This window comes from Malurus melanocephalus, unplaced genomic scaffold, assembly GCF_030028575.1.
Source record: "Malurus melanocephalus ecotype Western Australia unplaced genomic scaffold, MMel_1.1 scaffold_601, whole genome shotgun sequence".
Lineage (NCBI taxonomy): Eukaryota > Metazoa > Chordata > Aves > Passeriformes > Maluridae > Malurus > Malurus melanocephalus.
The window spans coordinates 257,717-282,631 of record NW_026623833.1 but is presented as its reverse complement, the minus strand read 5'-3'; the positions used below and the strand labels follow the sequence as shown (position 1 = coordinate 282,631).

Genomic DNA, 24,915 nt, shown 5'->3' with positions numbered 1-24,915 from the left:
CTGGCCAGCCCAGCTGGCTGTGCAGCAGCTGATGCCTCTGAAGGGCTGGGAGGGTGGCAGAAGGAGAGGGAGGTGTGGTCCTTGCAGGGGTCAGTGGTGTCGAGGGATCTCTGTGGCGCTGGGCAGGGCTTTGTCTTCTGGGTCATGTTGGYTTGAGGCATTAGAGGCACCTTGATGATGCTGGCCCAGTGACTCCTGTGCCCGGGGAGGTGGCTCACAGCCATCTTCTTCCCTGCTTCTGGGGCCAGCCCTGCCTGCTCCGGGGTGTCTGCATCTGCTTGGCTGGGCAGAGTTAAGGTGATGCTGGAGGAGGGATCTGGGAGCCGAGTGCTGCTGATCCCCTTCCAGCAGTGAGCGGTGGGGACCTGCACAAAACGTGACAGCTGGGCAGCCCCAGCGGGGAGACGGCTGGGGAAGATGTGCAGCCCCTCTGCCAACGTGGTGGCCTTGTTAATTCGGTTGGCAGCTCCTGCTTAATTGCAGTTCTCCGACACCGCCCGGTTTTTGCAACACCTGGCTGCCTGCAGACTCCACAGCTAGGAGGAGAAAGCCTAGACCTGCTTCTTCTCTGGTTTAATTCCCTTCAGGTGCTGATGGTGTGGGCTTCTGYACCTGGTTCAGCCCTGGGTGAAGTAATCAGGGAAATGGTGCTCAGAGRATACGGTGAGCTGCTTGAAACACTTACCCCATGTTTTGCCCGTGGTAAAGGTGTGCTTGGGAAGTGAGGGGGTTTGGAGTGTATTTCTTGCATATTTTACTGGTTCARCTCGTGATCATCCTTTGCAGAGGCCAGGGGTGCTCCAGTACCTCTGACCCATGTGGGGGCTGGTGACAGCATAAATCACGAGCAGCAACACCCTGCTGCAGCCTCCTCGGTGTTACACACTCGACCCAGCCCTCAAACCTGATCCTATTTTCAAACAAATCCCAATCCTGGGAATTATGCACGAGAGCTGTGAGGTAAGGCAGTCTCCTGACCCTCCTGTATGGAGAAGAGGAGGACCACTATGGGGTGGCAACATCCAGGAAGGAACGACTTCCCTCCCAGCTGCTCCAGCATCTCTGAGCAGAGCAAATCGGGCGGGTGCTCTGGGTCTGTCAGTAAAGTGTCCTGCACAGGGACACAGTTTTTAGCGGTGCCCGTGGATGGTATTCCCACTCCATGAGGCTGCCACCCCCTGGCTGTGTGAGGGGAGCCTGCCCTGCCCAGCCCTGTGGGGAGGATGGATGGGATGGGAAGGCAGCGCTGGTTTGCACGGGCAGGGAGAACAGTGCGCGGTGCTTGGAGTCCTTGCTGGGCAGTCCTTGCTGGGCTGGTGCCTTGGCAAGGTGGCTACAGCGGATCTGGCTACTCAGACACTTGGCTGGAGCTGCGCGGGCACCTTCAGCAGAGCCAAAGACGAAGGTGTCAGAGCCCAGTGCCTCCGTGCTGCAGCTCAGCCTTCCGGGATGTGAGTGCTCAGAGCTGTTTCACACTGACCCGTGTGATGGTACCAGAGCTTTCACGCCCGAGCTCCGGGGGAGCTGTTATTGTATCCTGCAGTTATTGCGCGATACAATCGGGCTGTCCCAGGACCGTGCTTTCCTTCCCTCGGGATTTTCACAGGGTGCTGAGCTGCCCGTGCTAACCTGTGGCCTCTCTGCTTCCTACCAATTCCCAGATGGCCCGACCTCGCTGCCTGCATCACCCACGTCATGTGGGTGTGGGGAGCACTCGGTGACGAGGATGCCCCACCGAGAGGCTGGGAGCGCTTCTGCCCCTGGTGCCAAGGTCAGCGGTGAACACGGGAGGTGAGGCCCCTAAAAGCCTCCCATCCTCCACGATCCTATAGCGGGTCCCTCGCAGCTCTGCGGCCGTTTCCCCGCTCGCCGGCCGGAGACGGGGGACCCAGCCCTCCTCCGTGCCGGGGAAGCCGCAGCCCCCTGTCCAGGCTGCTGCTGCAGCGGCAGGTAGGCGGCCCCAGCCCCACTGCGGACCGCTCCGACCTGCGGTCCGGGAAACTCCCCGCAAAACAGCGAACCCCCCAAGCAGGAGGGAAGGGAGAGCCGGGCAGGACGGCAAAGCGCCGGGGCTGCTGGAAGGCTCCAAGTTTCATCTTCCTCGGCCGGGCGGGATCGTTGTTCCGCGGGTTTCCCCTCCCCGAAACCGATGCGGTTTGGCGGAGCCGGAGCTTYGCTTCCCCGGGGCCGCCTTCCCCTGCGGCCCCACGGAACGGGCGCCCGGAGCGGACCGAGMCCCGCACGGCGCCAGGGATCACAGGCGACAAGCCCTCCGGGGCAGCTCTCCGGCTTTGGTTTTGGGATTATTTTTGTTGTTACTTCTTTTTCTGTTTCCCTCCTCCCAGCTCTCATTTTCCTTGAACACTCCGGAGCAGCGGGAGCGAGGCGCCCGGGGCGATGCACAGCGCGGGGGAGCGCATCCCCGCCGGGGACCGCCCCGGCCATGGGACCGGCTGTCTCCAAAAACTCCCGGCCTGGGCTCCTCCTGGAAGGGGGAATTGATTTCCAGCCGGTTTCGTTACTGGGAGAGACGCTGTGGTGGGGCACCACCCTTTACTTTTTTTTTTTTTTTTTTTTTTTTTTTTTTTTTTTTCTTTTTGGCTTTCTAAGAAAAGAAGGGAAAAAAGGCAGGGAGCGGAGCGGAGCCGGGACGGCGAGGCCGGGCCGTGCATCCCGGAGCCGGGAAGGGCCGCCGGCCCCTCGAGGCGTGGCGGGGCCGGTGCCTGCAGCCAGGCAGGAGAGCGGGGAGGAAACTTATTTCGAGTGGGGTGGAGAGGGGAGGGCAGGGGGTGGGGGTCGGGCAGGGAGGTATCAGCTCCAGGAAATGTGCCTTGGCACCAGTCGGACGGGCGCTTCCCCGCAGGTTGGTGCGCTCCTCTCTGGAGCCGTCCAGGGAGCCGCGGTTCGCTCCGCACCCCGGGGAGCGCCGGCGGCGGGGAGGCGGGGGGGGACGGGACAGCCGGRGAGGCAGGAGCCGCCGCAAGACCCCCCAGGAGCGGTGGCTGTGGACGCCTCTCCCGCCGGCTCCTCGCAGGAAGGCACCGCCCGGGCCGCCCCAGGTAAGCGGCCGAGCCCCGCCGACGGCAGCCCCGCATCCTCCCGTCCGCGGCCGCGGGGACCGGGGCCGGTCGCCCCCGCACGTCGGCGCCCTGGGRCTGGGGGCCTGCTGCGAGCCCGGCTGGGGTGAAGGTTGTGCAGCCTCTAACGGGGGCCCGAGGGGTTCTCCCGTTGGGAGGGAGCGGGCGGGCAGCCGGGGGCGGCGGGGCCGGGCTGAGCGCGGTGTGTCCGGGCTGTGTTGGCAGGCGGGCGGCGCGGCCCCTCTCCCGGCCCGGCTCCCCACCATGCTGGACGGGCTGAAGATGGAGGAGAGTTTGCAGAGCGCCCTGGACCCCGCGACCCCCTTCTCCTCCTTGCTGGGTAAGTCGAGGCACCCCGCTCGCCCTCCTGGGGAGCCCACAGGGCGGGGCACGGCCGGGCGGGCCCGGCCGATGGGCTTGGGAGGTTCGGGAGGCCGGGGGCCAGCTTTCCCCGGCTCGTCCCTGCACGCAGCCCTGCCCGGCGCCGCTGCCTTCGCCCGGGGAGTGCCCCCGGCGCCCGCCTCCCCTGCTCCCAGTTCGTATCGAGATTGCATCAAATTGTGTGTCCCCCTAACCCCCCCTTATAACGAAGGGCTTTCCTTCGTATCGAACAATAAATAATTCATTTTTTCTTTTTATCTTCGTTTTAATATCGGTTTCAAACAGCCGCCCCTCTCCCYGAGCTGCGGCTCCGTTGCCGCCTTTCCAAGAGGAACGAAATTGGGGGCGATGTGCCCCCTTCGGAGCTGCCCTAAGGCACAGGTCCCTCCTGGATCCCGCAGCAGCTCCCCGCACACCCCCGTCCCCCCGCGACCCACGAGCCTGTGCGGGGGAAGCGAGAACCGCGGGTCCCTCCGTCCGTCCCTCGCCCGGCCCGTCTCCCCGGCCGCCTTCCCCTCCGCCCACCCCAGCCCCCGGCTCCTTCCCCGCAGGCAGAGCCGCGACCCCTAAGTCGGTGTGCGAAGGGTGTCAGCGAGTGATTTTGGACCGGTTCTTGCTGCGCCTGAACGACAGCCTGTGGCACGAGCAGTGCGTCCAGTGCGCGTCCTGCAAGGAGCCCCTGCAGACGACCTGCTTCTACCGCGACAAGAAGCTCTACTGCAAGCTGGACTATGAGAAGTAAGTGTCGCTTTGCCCCTCGGGGAGCCCCCCTGGCTCTGTCCTCGCCGCCCACAGAGCCCCAGTGCCCTTCGAAAGCTCGTGGGGACGGGTGTCCCGCTGCTGCTCGCACTACCCCTGCCCTGTGTGTCCCAGGAGGTGCCAGCCCTTGCTGTGCTGCGCGGCGAGTTGTGCTTCTCTCCCGCAGCCTCGTTGCACCCCGGTTCTCCCCTTTTTAGAGGTGTTTCGTTGTGCTCGGGTCGTGCCTTGGGAATTGAGGATGTTTTGTTGGGAGCCTGGGAGAACCACGGTACCCCCAGGTCTGTGCAGGGACGGGGCCAAGCATTTTTCCGTCTCCTCTGGCTTTATTTTCCTATGGAGCATCTGCAGGAGGAAAGTTATATCCTCCCTGACCTGGGATTCTGGACAAGACTATTTTCCTAATATCCTCACAGGCAGGGCAATGCTATTGGTCCCCCCGGTTGGTGGGGAAACTGAGGCACTCGGGAAGGCCCCGCTGAATTTGGAGTGTTGACTGTCACACAGAGACTTTGCCTCCACCCGGGTCTGTGATGGTGAAGAAATTTGAATGTAGGTGGTTAAAGCTCCCAGTCCTGACGCTTCCCCTTTGACAAAATGTGAGGCTGGGGGGAAAGACAATGATAAAATTATCTTTCTCTTTTAAAAGAAAAGCCATTCCAGTGGGAATGGGGAGAAAGCTGCTGAGTCTTTCCTCTCCTGCAGCTGCTTTCGTTTTTTCCTGCTCATCCTGCTCTTGCTGTCCTTTCTGGACCCCACGCCCTGGCCGAGTTTTGGAGCTGTTATATTTTTGTTGCCTCCGGGCTGGTTGTTTCTTGAGGAGGGTGTAGGTGGGGGGCYGGATCCCTCGCTATGGCGATAGCACGGCTGTGGGAGCCCCGAGATTTAATTCTCCTGTCACTGTTGCAGGAGAAAACAGTATCACTGTTGATGCTCCCGTCCCTGGCCTTTGGCGAACTGGAGAGCGTGCCGGGGGCTAGCCCAGCTCCAGGCCTTTTTAAAGTCGGGCTTTTGGGGTWTTTTGGTTTTTTTCCTCCTTTAAATCCCGTATTGTGGKTCTGAGTTTAATCACTATGGATACAAGGCAAATTGAAAGCAGAATTTGTGCGCGTGACCTTGTTTTCAAATGTTTACGAAAGAGCGGAAGAATTAGCTGCCGTGAGAGTGGGAAGGAGAGAGCTGYGCTACGGGGTGGGTTTTTGTAGGCAAAAATTTGCCGAAATTGGGTGCGCTGCTTGTTTGTAGAAATTTGGCTACTCGTTCCCGTACATTTCCAATGCAATTTATTCTCATTTTCTGCTTTAATYGATGTTTCCATTTGGAGCATCAAGGGGAAATCGGGGTGAATTTTGCCCAGAAATGCCTTTCCAACTTGCARTACATGTGGATTTTACTCTTGACTGCAGCTTGCGAGCTCTTGAAGTGGCACCAGCCTGAGACCCTTCTCTGATATCTGTTGGCCACGACAGAAATCGGTGCTGCCGATGGCTTYTTGCTGTGCCCATCTATCTCACTGTTGGGATGGAACAAGGATGATTGCAGGGAAAAAATGTCACAAATTTTTCTTAGGGCCCAGTGGTAGCGCTATTTATCCTGGATTTTTTTTTTTTTTTCCCGGTTGTGTTTGGGCTGGTGACTTTTGCCTGAGCCRGGGAGCAGGCTCTGCGACGGGAGGTTTCCCCGAGGTGTGATGGTTTTAGCTCTGAGTCACAGCTGGCCTCTTCCCCTCCTGCATYTTGCCATCRTATTATTGTCCCCYTGAATTTAATATTAATTATTTCAGYRCGGRGYTGTGGGTGTGTGWCCCTTCTCCTTTCATYCCCCGGCAGGATTCTGCTGTGCCGGTGGTGCGATTCCTTACCTGGTGATGGTGAGGATGCAGAGCAGAGTCCCAAAGAACTGTTCCCTCTGGGCTCTGCCGAGCTTTATATCACGCTCTTCATTCAACAAAAATCCCTATTTCTTCTCCCAAATGCCTGTCCTGTCTTTGGGCAGAACATTTTCCTGGGTGCGGGAGCGTTGTGCCCGCCTTGGCTGCGGTGCCGATGCCGGTAGCAGGGATTTGAGAGCGAAACACGSGGAGCAAGAGCTCTCAGGCTGAGCTCATTATCTCGAGCTGGTTAATTATCACAAGTGACTGACACTCCTTGYGGTGGAAAGCGGCCGCTCCTCCTGGCGGCTCCCGGGCTCCGGAGGCCTCTCCGTCGGCAGCGCGGAGCTCGCCGGGTGGGAGAGCTGCGGGTGTCAGGGAAGTGGTCGGGATCCGACCTGCTGCTGTCACAGTGTTGTGGGGCTGTGCTTGGTTTTGGTTTTTTATTTTTTTTAAATTGAAAGAAGGGATTTCTCTTCCAGATGTGAGTGCTGGGGTGTTTTCCCAGGGATGAGTAGGTGCAGAGTTTTCCGACRCGTCTCTGCACTCTCTGTTTGAGCTCCGTTCGTAACAAGGCCGCCGAGGGTTAATGACAGCAGAGTTATGCCTTTAGTTATAAATACACCCATGGAAAGTGTTACAGGCGGATTTAAGCGAGCATCTGACTCGCTGGACTCTAGAAATCGAGCAATAATTTGTTAAAACACATGTTTTACATTCCTTTGTCTTTTATAAAGAGGAAGAACTTGGGAGAGGRCTTGSAAAGGGATGGRTTAAAGACCRAGGATRCCAGGTCAGGTCTGGGCATCTCTTYGGGGTGCCACGGCTCAGGACCCTTGGGCAGTTCAGATAACGATGCTGTCTGGGGACTCAGGTAGTGGGGGGTCACTCTTGGGGCAGTTTCTTTCCCCAGTGCTGACAGGGAGGACTCCAGGAGAGGGATGGCTCAAGCCCGTGCCCCTGGGATGGCGTCTATTTGGAGCAGAGGACGTTCGTTACAGAACATCCCGAATCCCGCGGCAGCCCCCGGCGCTTGTCCAAACCTGATAAGTCTCAACTATGACAAGGTTCAGTCTTCGCCCTGGCTGGCTCCCCGATTGCAAAGTGGCCCAGGGGATGTGGCTCGGCTGTGGGGCCCCTGTGGCGGTGCTCAGGGGGTCGGCAGATTTTGTGATGGCAGATTTGGGGGGGGCAGCACCATACCTGGCTGTAAATGGTGAAGAGTGCTGGAAACCATGGGAAGAGTAGGGCTTCTGTTGAGCGTTAAAATCTGTGTGGGGACGGGAATTGTTGAGCCCCCTCTTGCCTAGCAGTGCTTCACAGTAGGTTTGCATGGGCCAAGCAGGGCCGTAGGGCAGACCTGGAGGCACGGCAAGATCCCCAGCGCAGGTTCTGGGGGCCGGACACGGCGCTGACAGCGGTGCGGTCATGACGGGGGGCGCAGCTGGGGAGCGTGGCGACGGCGGGACGGCTTGGCACGTCCCCAGCCACGGCGCAGAGCCCCGGCCCCAGCCCCGGCTGGCAGGAGCAGATGGCCAGCACATCTCGGAGCAGGCCTGGCATGTGGGCGCCGGCAGCGGAGGGGCGGCTGCAGCCCCCGAGCYGGGCTCTCCCCGGCCGAGACAGGCAGTTGTGTGATGCTCGCCCTGTCTTTGCACGGTGTGATGGCTCTGTGCTGCTGCCAGCTTCTGTGCCATCCTCGCAGAGCTCTCCTTGCCGGCCTCCAAAACCCCAGGGTCGTGGGATTGAATGGGTGACTCCATTCTCCTCCTCCGTGAGTTAAAAGGTGAAGTTCCATCTGGTTGCAAAGAAGAAAAATAAAAATCCTTTTGCCGTACCAGTGTGCACACAAAGGAGCACGCGTGCAAAGGAACTCATCAATGTTGGGTTTGGAAATCACRCCCAGTGCTTTTGAAACACCTGTAAAACAGGGAGAACCAGTGTGCATCATTCAGGGATGAGCCTGAGTTCCCATGCCAGGCCGTGGATGGATCTGTGGGCTCGGGGCAGCTCAGCCTCCTCTTGCCCACTGGAGCCTCCTCTGGCAGCTGCCGCCGTCGAGGAGAGAGGGGGAAGAGGTTTGGAGTGTGATGGCTGTTGGTCTTGCCTGAYGTGGGTAATGAATGTGATTGTGCAATTAGCTGCCAGCCCCARCGCTGCTCCYCYRGCCYRGAAGGGCTGGRAGGGGWACAATCCCAAATGGATCAAAKGAAGGTGSTRCTGGACACTTGAGCACAGCCTGGTCCCACCAGCTGGAGAGTTTCTGTGGTCTGGTGGATTTGTCCTGGTGGTSTGCAGTCCTTTGCCTTCTCTCATTTGGAGAAGCGGGCTTTTTGTGCTTTCTGTGGCTGATGGGAGGGAACTATTCCTCCAGAGAGCTATGGGTCAGCCCAGGTTCAGTGCAGCACGTCCTCTTGTAGGGCATCCTATGGAGAGGACTTGGCTAACTTGGGTTTCTGCAGCTGGCCAGGCAGTGGGGGCAGTCAGGCTGGCCTGGATGGGGTGGCACGGCACATGCCAGCTCTGTGGCACCACGTCCCTTGTGGTGGTCTCTCTTGTCCCTTCCCTCAATCTTCCCACGTTCCCTGCCTGCTCTCCATGCCCACTAGCACCTSATCTCCTGCAGCAAGCACCTCTCTGCCCTCACCCACAACTCCTGGGGATGGGTGGGATGAGTGTAGCTGTGGGACAGGCAAATCTGGCCTCATCCCTACCAGGGATGCTGTTTTTGGTACACTTGGGCTGGGACCGGGTGCCGCTCCTTTGTTTTTTTATTTTTATTAATTATTTATTTTTATTAAGTCACCTTGTTGGGGCGGTGGGGATGGGATGGCAGGGAAGTGGTGGGATGCAGGGAGAGGGGCATTATGGAGATCCACGCTATGGGATCCAAACTGGAAATGCCAGGCAAGCAAAACAGGCCTTGCCTCCATCTCCACCAAGCCCTGTCCTCTCACTCGCGGGGCTCCCCCTTTCCAGAGGGAGCAGAGAAGAGATTTGGCGCCCTGCCCCTTCTCTCTGCCCTTAGTTAGATTTATCTTACAATTAACGTTCCATAGAAAGGCCTGGAAGGGAGTGATGTTGGCAGATTGGGAGCAAAGCAGTCGAATAAACTCGTCACCTCTCCCTCCGTGGTGGGGACAGGGTGGCTTTGGGGTCACCTGTTCYGCTCATTGACAAGTCAGTCCCATCAGATGCACGACCTGAGCATCCTTGGGACTCTTCATGGTTTCTGCCACCTTATTTTGGACATGCTATGGTTTGTTTTCTTCTTTCTTTCCCCGCCCTATGAGCTGGTGCTCTCTGATCAGAYGGGGCTCCTAAAGCTGTGGGAATTGCTTCAGAATTTTGCAGTACTGATGAAGGCGCCGAAAAGAAATCGGCTGGGGAAGAAAGAGGGGTTTGTTTCGTTTTGATGAGAATTTTGTCTCCACCAGCTGGAGAGACAGCTGGGGTCCTCTCCTGCCCCGGCTCGCCAGCCCTCGCCTCGYCGGTTCTTCACCTGCTCGCAGCCGCCAGGCGCAGGCAGGGATTTGCCGTGCTGGGGATTTCAGAGAGCCCACRGTTTGGTTTCTTGCTCGGGGCTTCCTGGGGGAGCCTTCCAGCAGGCTCTGAACCTGCTGGCGTGGCCGCCCCCAGCTGATTTTGGAGCGGATGGTGGCCTGGGTGTGAGCTGTGCTGTGGCTGCCCAGCGTGCGGGCAGGATTTGCCGGGGCCGCGTGTGCTGCTGGGGGGCTGATCACTGCTGGCAACAGTGGGGTGGCCTCCCAAACCCACTCCCAAACATTCCCAAACCCACAGCAGTTTCTGATTCTGGTGCTGCATGCAGGGTGTGGCGCGGGGAACCCCAAAGCTACCTTGGAGCGGGAGAAAGGGGATTTTGGGGGTCTGGTCTCCTGCTCACAAGGGTGCAGATCCTGCTTCTGGCTGAGGAGGGGGTAAACACAGAGGTTTGGATCTGGATTCACAATCCCCACTTCTRGTGAACCCCACAGTGTGCAGCCAAGGGGGCACTCAGCACTCGGTGCATGTGTGAGGAAGAGGAGGCTGCAGCTGAGGTGAGGGAGGTGGSAATGAGAAGTGTCCCGGGTATTTTTCTTCTCAAGATGTTTTTTGTTGCTTTGTGCTCTGTCTTGTCTCTGGCTCGTGCAAACACGAAGCAGGGATGGGGCCTGGGCTGCAGGACTGTGCCTCTGCCTGCTGTTCAATCAAGCACTCCGGCCTAGCAGGAGTGAGGAAGATATTTAAAGCAGAGAGAAAATATTTGGATTTTACTAGGGGGAAATATTGGGGTTGATCCAACTTTTTTTTTTTTTTTTGCTCCCCCTAAACGTGTTTTCGTGAGAAATTTAAATTTCTGTGCATCTGTTTGAGATTTCAGAAGGGGAGAGGTGAGGGGGACTAGCGGCGCTCTCTGTCATGGCAAACCCTGTGACAACCCGTGGTTTTGTTCCTCAATACTTTTATCCTGGATGGAATTCCTGCCTCCTGGCAGAAGGAATCCAGCTGGTCCCTGGTTATCTTCTCCTGGGGTTGTCGGCCCTCGGGGCAAAGGATGTGCCCGAGTTGTCTCGCGTGTCTCTGCGAAACCGGCAGGCATCTCGTCTCAGCTCTGTTTGAGGTTTGGTGTTTGTCTTTGTAGGGTTTTTTTTTAAGATGGTCAAACCTTGGTTGCCCAGGAGAGGGGTTCTGTAATTCCTGGCTTCCCACCCCAAATATTTACGGACAGCCAGATGCCAAAGCTTTTGCAAAAGGCATGGGGCAGGCTGAGAGGTGCTGTGTTGGGGCACAGCGCTGGGCTAATGGCACCCAGCTCCGTTTATTTTGGTTTATTTTCAGGGTTCCCTGTCTGGTGATTCTGTTTTCTTGCTTATCTGTTTTGCTGGAGTCTTCCTAACCAAAGTCCACTTCCTTCAGGTGTCCTGCATTTTGTGGCTGGCTRTGTGAAAATGTGAGTTTCTCCCACAAAGGTTGGAGCTTTCAGGAAGGTGACATGCAAGTTTCTGTGTACAGGGGTGAAATCATGTCATGTTCAGTGCAAATAATTTATTTTCTCCTGTTTCTCCTGTTTCACTGAAAACTCCTACCTGTTTTCAGTGGAGTGTTTCCTGTACCCATGAATATGATCTTATTTTTTGGGGTCAGGTCTTYTGTATTGTGGAAGATGTATGTGTGATGGACCATGGCTACCTGCAAGAGAAAGAGCTGAGACTTGGCTCTGTCACCCATAAAACTGAGCTGGAAATACAAATCTAGCTAAAAAATTGCATTTTTCACCCTCATAAGTGCTTAGAGCATTTTTGCTGGGCGAGTTTGAATGCTGGGTATGAATTCTCTGTCTCTCTCTAGATTTGCCTGATTGTTGCATCACGCTCACCTTTGTGTTTTCCACCTTTGGCCAAAGGACAGCCGGGGTTTGTGTTGAAGGGCACCAGCTCCTCCCAGGAGGGCATGATTAAGGTACAGAGTGATAGGAGAAGGCTCAAATGAGTAGGAGAACCCCTCTCCTCTGTATCCCAGCACATCCCAGCAGGCAGTGATGCTTTTCCTTGCCACAGGGTGCAGAGGAGTGGTTCTCCCTGCATGGAGACATCCTGCTCTTCCTCAGAGCAGATGCCAGGGAGGGCAGAGGATGCTGCGGGACGCTTCCCTGGCCGGTTCCTGCGCTTTGCGAGCAGTCAGGGCTCAGCACTGATCCTTCCCAGCTGTCTCACCATCACTGCTGTCCTTACATTGTCTCTCTCTCTCTCCCTACCCCTCTGCTTCCCTCGTGGGCTTCATTTCCTAAGGCCGTCCTTGACAGCGGAACAAATCCCTTTTCACGGGACCATCGCTCCTCGGCCCATTGTCCTCCGCCCCCGCCGCCAGCGTGCAAAATCCCCCTCCCTGCTCCTCTGGAATGACAACCACCATCTCAGTGGGGTGGAGAGCCCCTGAAATCCCTCTGGGCAAGGCTCCCTGCCCCGCAAGGGAGCAAAGTGGGGTCTTAAAAGCATAAGAGGCAAGGGCGATTCCTGGAGAATCCATTGTTTGTAGGCAATTGATCTCTTTGGGAGGTGTGTCCTCGCCTCTGATGTTGTGCTTCAGAGCTCCTTGGATCAACCTGGAGCCTSTGTGTCCAAGGACTCCTTCCTTCCTGCCTGGGGCCATGCTATAAGTTGATTTTTCGCTGCATAGCATCACCCGAGGTGGCTAAGCAGGAAGAGGAAGGTGGGAATTTTCTCTTCGCTRTTGAAAGCTCAGGGAAGCTTTTGGCTGGAAAAAAATTTGGAAAGGGGAGAGAAACAGGTTAAAAGACCTAAGGCAGTTTGCAGCAGCAGCTGCTTTTTTTATTTGAAAGAGTCAGTTTTGTCGTTTCATGCCTCCAATCCTTGCCATCGTAAAATCATTGGGATGCTTTTGTTGGCAAAATTTCTGCTTGGAATTTGCTGGCCCWGTGAAGTCTTTAATTCTGGAAAACAGCATCTTAGCTGTGAAAAGGGTTGTTAACCCCTGCAGTGATTTATCTGAATGGGAGGAGGGAAATGACACACGTTTGCCGTGGTCTCCAAGGGAGTGATTTAGATTAATAAATTCATGGGTGCTGCTAGTGGAGGTGGGCATTTGTTGGGACACAACCCCAAAACTCCTGCCCAGTGGTTTCTCTGCTGAGCCTGGGTTGGAACTGCCCTACAATACGCATCTTTTCTATTTCTGGTCTTGGAGAGTCAACAGGAGAGGAGGGAATGTCAACTGTGCTCTGTGTGTCAGGTGTGACCCCTCACCATGTACTGGGTGCTGAGGAGGGGATGACACCCCCCTTTGCCCTTAAGGGCCACTTTCTGGAGGCTCCTGCGAGGGCTGAAGGGGAGGAAGAGGCTCACACAGGATTCAGCCAAGCCAAGGTCTGAATTGCCCCGTGGAGATGCTGAATTCCAGATCTTGGCTGCAGGGAGAACGAGATATTGTTCACCTGAACAATGTCCTTGAACCCAGCATCCTCTTGGCTTGGGTGCCTGTGGGCTCTGGAGTGGTGGGATGGCTCAGGCTCTTGTTTTTGGAGCCTCACCTGTGCCAAAGGGGTGACCAGCTGAGTTGGTGATGGGGAATTGAAATCCTGAATTATTTACATCTTGGCATCTTCACTGCCCAGCAGCTCATGGGAGTGATCCTTTTAAACAGATCCTTTTAAACAGYGCTGTGGCTGTGGGAGCTGGGTTAGGAAATCATTAAGTGTTTGAGTCTTCTTGGTGCCTGCTCARGTGGATGCTGCTCCTTCCCTCCCTGCCCGTAATTACGAGAGGCTGAGASAGCAACCTCAGCGGACTGGCTTAAAAGTTTAATGAAGCTTAAATTCTTGTAGGTTGGTTTCTTGAGTCTGAGCTCGTTTCAGCTGTGGATGTAGGAAGGAGGTTTAACCAGAAAGTAGGAGAAGCTTCCTGCACACATTAGCTCAAGGACGTGGAACCCCACGTTGATGGGAGGTGCTGCTGTGAGGGGAAAGTGATGAAAAGAGACATCAGAGATGGGTGAGGATGGCCCTGTGTGGTGAATGCAGTTCCAGGCAAGATGTTTATCCTCAGTGGTGGGAAAGCTGCCCATGACAGGGACAAAGGTATCTGTCCTCTGCTGTGCCAAAGCCTGTGAGATGGGTGCTCTGCTGTGYAGCCCCAAACCCAGGCAGTGCAGGTGGGTGGGTGCAGGGATGCAGCAGGACCTGGAGTCYCTCGCTCCYGTGGGAGATGCTCCAGGCTGRGCAGGATTGTTGGGATGGRYACAAAAAGCTCCATGGCATTGCTCTGTTCCTCCATGGCCAGCGAGGTTTAGAGGCCCCGGTGTCACCCATCCTTATCCTGGCAGGAGGACGTGCAGYGATGAATCTGGCTGCTAAACCAGAAACCCAAATCCACTCCCAAATCCCAGCTCTGCTGGGATGGCCCATCCCCATCCTCCAGAGGAAGTGCAGTTTCCCTGCCAATAATGCCTTTATGCTATTTCCAACCACATAACAAAACATCCCAGGAACTCCCTGAATCCTTGGCTTTTGCAGTAAGTATACCCCCACCTTGAACTGATTTATTTTTGCCTGTTTTGGCACTTCTGTCTCCAAGCATCAGCCGTGATCCTTCCCTCCCCGGGCTGATGCCTGCAGAACACCATTCCCAGGCAGAGCAGCCTCACCTCGGGGTGTTGCTTTGCAGGTCTCCTTTGTCAGCCAAGCACGTATGTCAGGCACGTTGTGGGTGGAAGGTGTTGATGAAATGACACCCAAATCTACACTTTTTCCCTTCAGTTCCCCTGCGCTGGAAAAGTGCAGCAAAAGTCAACCAACGACGCATCTTGCCGAAGCTGCATTTTTTTTTCCATAAGGATTAGTGGTTCAAGAGCGGGGATTTTCAAACTGACAAGYCCTTGGCAGAGAAATAATTACAGGCTTTTTTATCCTTTGTATTTCCTAAGTAGTTCTAAATAACTTTCTCCCTTGAGGCATTTTTTTAAGTCTAAAATATGGGGGGGAAAAAAGTGAATTTCCTTAGTGTCCTTGAAAATATGCAAGATGTTTGTGGAGACCATTTAAGTTTCAGCTATAGGGTTTTCTATGTGCATTTTTCGCTTCAACCACGTCCAATCAACCAAAGTTTCTTGGCCGGTGATGCTCCAGAAATGGCTCTTAGAAATGGGAGATGGAAGGAGATAGATGTGATCACTTCTTGGCCATCTCAGGAATGTGAGTTTTGCCTCTCCAGTGGATTCCCCGGGGTTTTTACCCCACTCCTTGCTGTAAGAGARGATTCCTGGGGCTAGTGGAGCTGCTTTGCCTTGTCAATGCCYTGATTCCTCCAAGGCTGTTTGCCCMWCTGGGAAGCCACAGCCATCCCCCTTTCCTYGTCATCCTGCAGCATTTCCAGGGGCTCACCAACCCTGTCCCCTGCTGGGTCCTTCCCTTGCCTGKACCTCCATCCTCAATGCTTTCTCCGGTCGTTTTAATTTTAAAAACAATGTGATGTGAACAAAACCTCCTGGGGCAGCTCCAAGACACACGTGAACTCCTGCCTGGTATCCCTGGGAAAACTCACCCCCTGTGAGGTTCCATGGAAGCCCTTAGCATGGCTCCCATATTTTCTGAGCACGCTGGACACCTCTGTGCTGCACCATGTTTTATCCTGCCTCACTCACAGCCTGGAGCTCTTTTTCTCCCTGGGAAGAGCCTTCTGGAGGATGCTGTCCCAAATCCCAGCTATCCTGTGCCTGACCAGGGAGGGAGGCATCCATCCCTCCTTCCATCCCTCCTTCCATCCCTCCATCCCTCCATCCATCCATCCCTAACGCTGAACACAGTGATGTAAGGGGGTCCTGGGTGTACCCCCTGGTGTTTGCACTCGCTGCACTATCCCAGGGCAGTGCTGGGGCTGTGTTATTGCATCTCCTGCCAGGGCAGCTCCCCTGGGATTGCCGGTGCAATATTCCTGCTGTGGGCAGGGAGAGGGGGGCCAGGCTGCTGTTAATAACAGCATTGCTCTACCTTGGCTTTATTAAGTGAGGGAAGCCTTCTTTCCTCATGCCCCAGGCGTGTCTGGGTCTGGGCTTTGGGGTGAGAGGGAAGGAGGTGGGAGCAGAGAGGGGGGAGTGTTTGAAGTAATTAGAGATGCTTGGTGGAGAGGGGGGAGTTGCCAAGATGAGTGGTTGGGAGATCTCGATGGGCACCCTCTGCAAAACCCTCCCGTGTGCTTCTCTGACCCACCCAGCCCTTCATCCCCCTTGGAGCTACAGCATTTAGGGAGTGGGGTGGTGTATGCCTTGCTTTCCCCATTCCCCCCTCTGCTGAARGCACTTTTAGGGTAGTTAAATCCTGGCTGAGCTTGTGAGGAGGCCACARAGCAGCTCCAGCACTCACAGAGTCCCTTGTGCCCCGCAGATGTGGCAGGTGACCCTACAGGGGGATATGGTGCCATGAGGGGACCTGCCTGTCCCATCTCTGCTGCCTCAGCCGTCACTTCTCAGGGGAAGGGGTTTTTTTTCTCAGCTTCCCCTGTCCAGACGCCGTGAATCCCACTAAAACTTTTGACTGGAGCAGGGATTACATGCTCGGGTTTCAGCCCTTGTCTGCAAGTGGTGTAAACTTTCTGTCAGAGCTCAAGTGACATTTTGTGGGAGATAGGAGAGTATTAAGTGTTGGTCCTTGCAGATAAAAATAGCTGCTGGCCCGGCGACGTTTTCTTGTTGCTGCTGTGACCCTGCTCCATCGCCTCCACACTGGTGGTCCTCACTTGGGATTTTCTCATCATTTTGGGGGCATCCAAAGCCCCACCCGACCTGGTCCAGCTCTGAGCATCCTCACCTGCARCCAGGATGGAGGTGGGCGCTGGGTATAGGCTTGGGGGCAAATTTGGATAGGAGCAGCAGATGCTGGGTTTGTGCACACACAAGAATGGCCAAACCCAGGATCTCTTTTTCCCTGAAATTGAATCCCAACTGCTCATGACTGCAAACCTCACTCCTGGAGTGGGAGCTCTCCTGGCTGAGGAGCCCTCATGTGCACACACGTGGCTGTTGGTGTGTTTTTGCCGTTGCTGCGTTTCCGAGCTGATGTTTTTATCCTGAGGTTATGGCCAGAGCTGGCTCGGGGCCCTTCAGCAGCATCGGCAGGGCTGACTCTTGCCGCTCCAGAAATGCGGGGCTGGGGCCGGGCGAAAGGAAGGGGAAGGAGAGGAGGAGGATGAGAGAGTTGGGACCAGATCTGCTGCTGGGAGAGGCTCTCCCACCCTGCCTGTGCTGCAGCATTCCCCAGCTCTGCTTTGGAGCAGCATCCTCGCGCTCCATCTCCCCAAACAGCTGGCACRGCTCTGGAAGAGCTCATGTACGGCTGGTGGGATGACAGCAGGGACAGTTTCTGCTCCTGTTGAGTCTCTTTCTTGTGGCTGGGCCAGGAAGTCCCAGGTATTGGGCTCCATGGACAAAACATCAGTTTGTTCTCCTGAGTGAAGATCCTCTTACCATTCACCCTTCGTGGAGAGTGCTGTGTGGCCAGGCAGCCCTCAGTGCAGATTTTTAATTGCAGCGCTGAAATACCTTTCTCAAACATTTGGGAACAGCATCTCTTCCACATTCTCTTTACTCTGTGGCTCAAGGCCCACCTGCTCCYGGGGGATTCATCACCTTGCATGGTGTCACCCACCAGAAGCAAAGCACAAGGTCCTCCTCGTGCGCCTGGAGCCAAACTGACACGATGGCACTTGGCCACTTACAGTAGTGGGCGATTGCTGAGCCCCTGCCAGGAATTCTTTCAGTGGGATCGGGAGYGCTCTGGGGTGTTAAATTTGTCCTGCAGTGTGTAACCTCTGAGCAGAGCCTGCTGTGTTTTGTAACGGGTCATATGATGCCGGCCATGGCAGCCGCCTGCCCCGCGCTTCAAGGTCAGCGCTGAGCTTGGGGCCGCAGGGGCTGCTCCTGGCTCAGTCCTTCCTGGCTTCTGTGCCTCTTGCTGTGCTCTGCTCCCTCCTGGGTCAAAGCCTCCAGAGCCTCAGGAACCCAGGCTGGGAGCTGGAGGCTGTTTTGTCCCATCTGGAGAGGCTGCAACCCTTCCTGGCTTCTGTGCCTCTCACCAGGCTCGTCTCCCTCCTGAAGCAAAGCCTCTGTCACCTCAAGAACTCAAAGCTTGGAGCTGGTGGCTGTTTTCTGCCATCTGGAGAGGCACAGACCTCAGGATATCTCCYTACAGGGTGTGCCATCCCTGTCCCRTGTGTCCCCAACACACTGTCACMTCWGCAAGCCACTGCCCTWAGCCAGACCCTGTGCAGGTGCAGCTCCATCCCCTGAGAGTTCTGCAGCATCATGCCAAGGACAGGACCTTCCAGTGGACATAAAGACAATATTCCCTTGCTCTCTCTGCCTTCAAACAGGTCCCAGTAAAGAATTTATCTTGTATCCCTGAGGGAACTGCTGAGATGGGAAGGGTCTGGCTGAGGTGAGGAGTGCAGGGTCGTGATGGATAACCTGTGATGCTGCTGCCTGCYCTGTCCCTTGGCTCTCAATTCCCCCACAGGAAAGCACATCCATCCCAATGGGAAGAGTCTCCCATGGTCTTTATCAGTAAATAAATATTTTAGGCTGYGTCAAACAATTAGAAGGGACTGTTCGGGCAGGCCGTTAAATCAGAATTAAAGTTTTAAAATACGAATGGGCAACCAGTTCTCTTGTTACACGAACATTTCATTTGTAATTCGGGCCCGAGCTGGGATGTGCTGAGAGATGCTCAGGCTGCAGCCTGCACACGGGGGTTAACGTGGGGCTCTCTCCTGCCAGAAAATAATAAAAGCCAGGGACTGTCTAGGGATTGTGCATGAAGGATTAGGAAGAGGATATGCACGGGCCTGTCTGCAGCTGGTTGAAGTCTAGTGCAGAGGGGTGAGCCTGGAAATCATTGCATTCTGATGGCTGTGAGGGGGCCAGCATGGAAAGGGATGTCTCCTAAAACCTGGGGAGCTCTGCTGATGYTTTCAGGGAGGCAGAGAGTGGATCCTCTCTCCCTGAGACACATCTGTGCTGGTCAGGAAGGAGGAAGCACCGTGGGGTGGGTGCTTCTGCCTCTGCTTTCCAGGTGTTGTAATTGTTCAGTGTGAGGGGAAGATGCTGAACTCTGGGGATTGTTTTTTTTTTTTGTGTGATTGGAACGCGCTGGACTCTGGGGAGCAGTCTGGGGGCTCTTTTGTGTGAGTGGAGGTTGCTGGGCTCTGRGAAGCAGGGTTTTTGGTATAAATGGAAGATGCTAGGCTCCAGGGACTGGGTTTTTAGTGTGAGCAGAGAATGTTGGGCTCTGGGGAGCAGGCATTTTTTATGTGATTGGACTTTGTTGCACTCCAGGGACCGGGTTTTTGGTATAAGCTGAGCTCCAGGGACCAAGGTTTTCCACCTTTCTATCAGACCTGTGGATTCTGTGGGGATCCTGGCTTTATCTACAGTGTTACCTGTGGCTTTTTGTCTTTTGAAGTGGCAAGTCCCCAAATCAGGGAATTAATTCAATGAAGTCCTTGCCTACCTTCATTGCCAGACAGAAAAGAGCCAGAAGATGCTCAGGTCCTGTGTTTGTTCCACTTTTTCATGCTGGCTGGCAGTGCTGTTCCCTGAAATAGTCACCTCTAGCTGGCTCAGGAAGCTGGAGGCACATCTCCTCGGGTTAGAAGGAGCACGAAGATTTCCCAGTACCAGGTATTCCCCATTAATTCCCCATTATTCCCCATTCCCCTTCACAACCACTGCGCCCGTGGAAGGTGCCTGCTGAGATGGAGGCATCTGAATTCCCCAGGGCCGGTCAGGGCTTTATGGCCCTTGCCCAAGACAAGCATTGGTTGCTTTTGTGGCGACTATTAATTGCTTCCTGAATTTAAAAAGCGTAAGCAAACTCTCTTGCTGGGGAACGAGTTACCTGGCGTGTAAATGCTTTGCCATTAATGCCTGGCTGACCCTGACGATGATGCGAGGACCAGAAGAGCTTTCAAAGAATTTACCAGAAACCATTTCAGGGGAGGCTGTGTGTTGTAAATCCTGAAGTAATGGGATGGAGGGAATTAGGTTAGATCATAGTTTGCAGAAACCGGGCACGATTCCCCATCGAGGGCCTTGAGATCATGAGAGCGGCGTGGTGAGGGGAGGCCCCCACRCGTCCTTACCCCAGCGACCGATGAGTGAGTTTACAACCTGGAAAATGAGATTATCCCAGGGTTTGTTCCACGTGTGACACTGGGGAGAAAAACGGGGYCCTGTTACGTCCAGAGGAGCGTTGTAAAGCCGCAGGGATCCTGGGAGGCACAGTCCTGGGGCTGTCTGTGCGGGGTCAGGGATGCCTGTGGCACCCAGCACCCACTGGGGTCCCCTGCAGCCTTGTGTGGGGGTGTCTTGTGTGGTCCTGTGCCTTTGCTGAGCTCCCCCCAGCTCAGGGRGATGCTTCACCAAGATATTTAACTGTTGGAGTAAGGGAGGCGGCGTCTATCTGGCTTTCACAATCTGCCCTGGTGTATAATCCATCTCTCCGCTCCTGCCATGGGCTGTCCTGACCCTGCTCGCAGGTTTCTGGGGGGCCCCAGCCCCTCTCCTCCAGCTCCCCGGCCCAGGGATGGGGCTGCTGAGCTATTTCACAGGGAGATGCTGGCACGTGGGGCTGTTTGCTGCCTCCCCCCTCCAGCAGCCCCTCGCATTTGCTCGCTATCTCCGCTGCTCTGCCCTTCCTCAGCTCTCCCCGCACCGCAGGGATGGGGCCGGGCCAGCTTTAGGGATGCCGATGGCTTTTCTTTTTTTTTTTTTTTTTTTTTTTTTTTTTTTTTTTTTTTTTTTTTTTTTTTTTTTTTTTTTCCTCTGCAAACAGCGTTAAACCGCTCTCATTTGAAAGGGCAGGTGTGGGAAAGGAGCTGTTTCGCCCGCAGCAAAAGAAGCATTTCCCAAATCCAATATCTATGCAATGAGGGTACCGCGGTGGGAATTACACATCCTTCCACGGGGCAGCGCTTGCAGGGAAAGCAGTCAGAGGCCAGGCTGCCTGGAGCACTAATAACAGTCTTGCTGGCTGCCTGGGGCAAGGCACTGGGGCTTGAAAGATCAAATCTGCTGGCTGATATTCATCTGCCTGTTAATGTTGCTGCAGCGGATCCAACCCCGCTTGTCCGTCCGTGGTGGAATCGCCAGGCTCACGCACGGGTAGGGGATGTTTTCAGGATGCTGGTGCTTGATGCTGGGGAAGGTGTGAGCCTAAATTAGCATCGGGGTGTGTGTTTTTGTGTTTTGCTCTCTGCAGCAGAAGGACAGAGTTCAAAGGGGTTCYGGCCTTCCTGGAATAGGAAATGGAGGGATCCACCCCAGAGCCTCTTCTGCTCTTACCCAGAAGGGTCCCACCCCAGCCGGGAARCCCTGTGTTCAGCTGGGTGTGGAAATGGGGATGGAAAAGTCTACGCTCCACTCCTGCTGCTGCCCTTTCCTCTTGAGCACGTGTGAGGTTGTGTTTGATATGCGCCCGAGCTTGGGGTTTGTCTTTATCCTCCGCTTAAAAGGGGGAAAAGAAATTCAGGAGGCCCCAGCGAGATGGGCTTGGAGCAGGGTGGCTCTCCCTCCACTCAGCAGGCGTTGGYGTCCAATTTTCTGTCTCACTTTGTTAAATGGACCTGCGAACCCGTTGCAAAGCCAAGATTGCAGAGGCAAACGCCCCGTGGCTGGATTGCAGGGTCTTGCTTAACCCAGCACCACTGGGCTTCTCCCCACAGCCTTCCTGCGAGGTCCCAGCGTCACCTTTTCACCAGTGAGAGACTCCCCAGGGCAGCGTGGCCCTGGGGTTATGTTTTAACCAGCCTTGGAGATGCACAGAGGTGGGAGTCACCTTGTGATGGTCACAAGGCTGTTTTGAAAGCTGTCCCTTCCTTTGTCCCTCTCGGGAGGTGGCTTGGAGGGACATTTCSGTGCTGGCACCGCACACAGGTCACTCTTGATATTCACCACCTCAGCTCACGAGGTGTGCAGCAGGTGACACCATCAGGCTCCAGTGGTGACACTGAGGAAATAAAGCAGGGAGAGAGTGTCAGCAGTTGGTTTCCTACGCCAGGGCTCGGTGTTGCTGYGATTTGGACTCTGTCCGTGCTCAGATGGTTTTCCTCCTGGTGCATTCCTTCCCCACAGGCTTTCACAGGGCCTTGGGCTGGCTTTGGCTTTCTGCCTGCTCAGACACAGCCTCGTGGCCTGAGGTGATGATATCACYGCTGTGTTTCAGCTTTGTGTGAGTCCTTTCCCACCTCTGCATCCAGCAGAGGACTTCCAGGGACAGAGGATGCRCCTGAGGAGGGGAGGTGATGCAGAAATCAAGGTCTGATGTGTCCATCACTGTGTCCAGCCACCCAGTGGGTCACATGCCTGCCTGCCTTTGGGGACCACCAGTCCCAGAGGCAGAGAGTGCCTGGTGKGGGTTGTTTTCTGGGAAACAGGGGCAGAGAAACACAATATCCATGTTTACAAGCCACTGGAGACACTTCTGAAGGAGGAGGAGGTGTGGAGGTGCTTGGCATGCAGCTTGTGGAGGGGCTGGGGTGAGTTTGGGGGGCTTGGGGTCCTCTTTGTGCTGATGCTGCTGGGAGAGGCTGTTTTTATCCGGTGTTTTCTGTTTCTTGGCTCAGCAGCGGAAGGTGAAGGGTTCCCCGCCTGGCCTGGCTGTCGGCAGGGCTGTGCAGGACAYGGGGAGGGAAGGAGCAGAGGAGAACGCCCCAGCCGTGGGCCCTGGCCATTTCTGGACGAGTAGGTCATCTGGGTGTGGGAGGGGAGCTGGTGTCCAAGCCAGCCCAGAGAGGCTGGGATTGGGTGTATGTGTGATTTGGGGGAAAGTGAGAAGGGATTTCTTAGGCGAGAGGAATGCAAGTTTCCTCCTTCACATATGTCTCCTGTTCTTCCAGTTTGCAACAAAAGTCATCAAATTGCCCAAGACCTGGCAGCAAGGACAGCCCGAGAACAGCCCACAAATCATGGGAAAGCTTCTCCCCTCCTCCCTGCCTGCCTCCAAATATTCAAGCATCAGGAACCACTTCAGTTCCCCTTTGGGCAATAAAACTCTTGCCCCTTCCTGACGTGGGGCAGCTGCACAGCCCAGAGCTCCTGCATGCTGTAGCACTGCTCCTGGTGGGGTTAGAATTTGGGGTTTCCTTTGAGCGGGTTGTACCTTTAAACCCTCCCAATGCTCCGTGGAGGGGCTGGAGTGCTCGGACATGTGGGGTGACAGGAGCCCTTTGGAGGAGGCACCGTGACATGGCTGGTGTGACTTTCCTCATCCCCAAATGACTCAGGTCCTGGTTGTTCTTCCTGGATTATCAGGCACTGGGAGAGGAGACAGGGACTCCCAAGGATGCCCAGCTAGGGAGCACTGGGGTTTGGGATTGTAGGGTTCCATCTGRGAGGCGAAGGAGCGGTTGTGTCTCAGGATGAAGGGTGTTTTAATGGGCCCAGCCCTTTCCTGTGGTGCTGCTGGTTTTGGTTTGGCAGAAGGAGCTGTYGGAGCTGCAGAGCTACAGAGAGCAGGAGAGCCTGTCTGAGCTCTCCTCTTCACCCTGTGCGTCTTGGGATGGGCAAAGTTCCTCCTGCCATGGGAATGGAGAGGTTAGGATTGCTCTGGAAGGTGCTTCATAGTGAGATTAGGATTGCTTTGGAGGGTGCTTTGTGCTGAGATTAGGATTGCTCTGGAGGGTGCTTCATGAAGTTTTCCCTGTCTCTCCCGGGACACCTCGAGCAGTGTGAGGTGGCTGCAGCCCCACCATCCTTCATCATGATGAGTGCTGCCATCCTGCCTGGTTTTGCCTCCACCTGGTTTGTACCAGGAGGTGCAGGTTCCTTAGGATCCCTGTAGGAAAGGCGCWCTGTTTATTTCATTTTGGCCGTTTGAGTAATTACAGGATTTTCTTACAAGAAAACAATTGTATCCATTTTACTCTGAAGCGTAAACTGGTGGTGACACCAGGACTGGATCCCCAAGGTGTCCCACCCTCAGGGTCCACCCTGTGTCCCCTAAGGCAGTTGTGGGGCAGTTTTCACCAGCACGTCTGGGGGCTTTTGTGACAGAGGAGACATAGGGGCTTCAGCACGACAGGGGACGGCAGCACGGAGCTACAGCTCCGAGGGAAGATATTTGTGCTGTGGGGCTGCCCAGGGGAAGCAGGTGAAGGCCAAGTTCCGTTAAGTGGTTCTGCTTGGGATATTTTTCCTACAAGAAAAGTGCACCCCAGCAGGATGCCCTGGCAGCATGAGGTGCTGGTTCTTCTCCCACTCTCCTGGTGGAGCCATGCAGGCTGCCCTGCTCCCTCTTAGACCTCACACCGCTCCCACTCCAATCCTCTTTCTGCTCCCCTGCTCCYGCCTTCCTCCTCCCGCAGCATCTGCTCCGGATGTTTTTTCCCTGAACTGCAGAAGCTGCATTTTTCCTAGCTGAATTTCCTTTGTTATTTTTTTTTAATCTCTCCAGGGTCCCCTTCAGATTGCTTTGCTCCGTTCCGTCCTCTCCAGTTTATTAGCTTCTACGAATGTTATTAACATGCTAATTAGTCCCTAATTGCAGTTGCCAATGAAGATGTCATATAGGGCTGATGCTACCCCTGATCCTTCTCAGCGCCAACCCTGATGTTTTCCTCTGAATCCTGCGGATTTCTCTGTGCCTTTCCCATCATTTTGTCTGTGTTACGTGGTTTGGTTTCACAGGGGGATGCTCACCTGTGTGAGACTCCTCCTTTAGGAAAGACCAGCACAGGGTGCTTTAGAAATCCCTATGGACAGCCTGGTGGTGGGTGCAGCTCTGGCAGACACTTCCCAGCTGGTCCCAAGTTTTGTCTCAAAGGCAGGGTCACCACTGGCTCCTCTTGGGAGGCAGGAGGGAAAGGATTTTGGAAATCTGGAGAGTGGCATTTGCCATCCCGCCTGTACACTCAACCCTCTGGCTGCTCGGGCGCTGTGCAAAGGTCTCCCACGCCTATAAATAGGCAGAGAGGTGGGCWAAGAGATGGGGCCATGGCACGAGGACAGGCGGGGAGCCAGCCCGGGGCCGGCATCTGGAGCTCTCATCGCCTTCGYGCGCACGAGAGGTGCGGTTTGTCCCGGCCACACTGTTCTCGGCAGGCGAGGTTTGCCCCCACAGATCCTATTTTTGAACACAAAACCCYCAGATTCCCTCTCGGAGGTGCTGCAGGGAGCTGGGGCTGCCTTGTGGCGAGGTGTCCCGGCTCTTGGAGCCACGTGCTCCGAATAGCTCCGTGCAGACGTGGCCTACGGAGATGAAATGTGGCTCTTGACCGATTGCGAATAAATCAGGGTCGGGAGCTTGAACGCTGGCCAAGAAACCCAAAG

At 55.5% G+C, this 24,915-nt stretch overlaps 1 protein-coding gene across 1 annotated transcript in view; it reads left to right on the top strand.

Moving 5' to 3' along the window:
* The first annotated feature begins 2,816 nt into the window (after positions 1–2,816).
* LMX1A (LIM homeobox transcription factor 1 alpha) overlaps positions 2,817–24,915 on the top strand; it is a 39,784-nt gene continuing 17,685 nt past the window's right edge. The window contains exons 1-3 of the mRNA XM_057383004.1: positions 2,817–3,059; positions 3,303–3,417; positions 4,010–4,196. Of these exons, the coding sequence (XP_057238987.1) occupies positions 3,342–3,417; positions 4,010–4,196 (263 nt within the window). The 5' untranslated portion in view covers positions 2,817–3,059; positions 3,303–3,341. The remainder of the gene's footprint in view (positions 3,060–3,302; positions 3,418–4,009; positions 4,197–24,915) is intronic.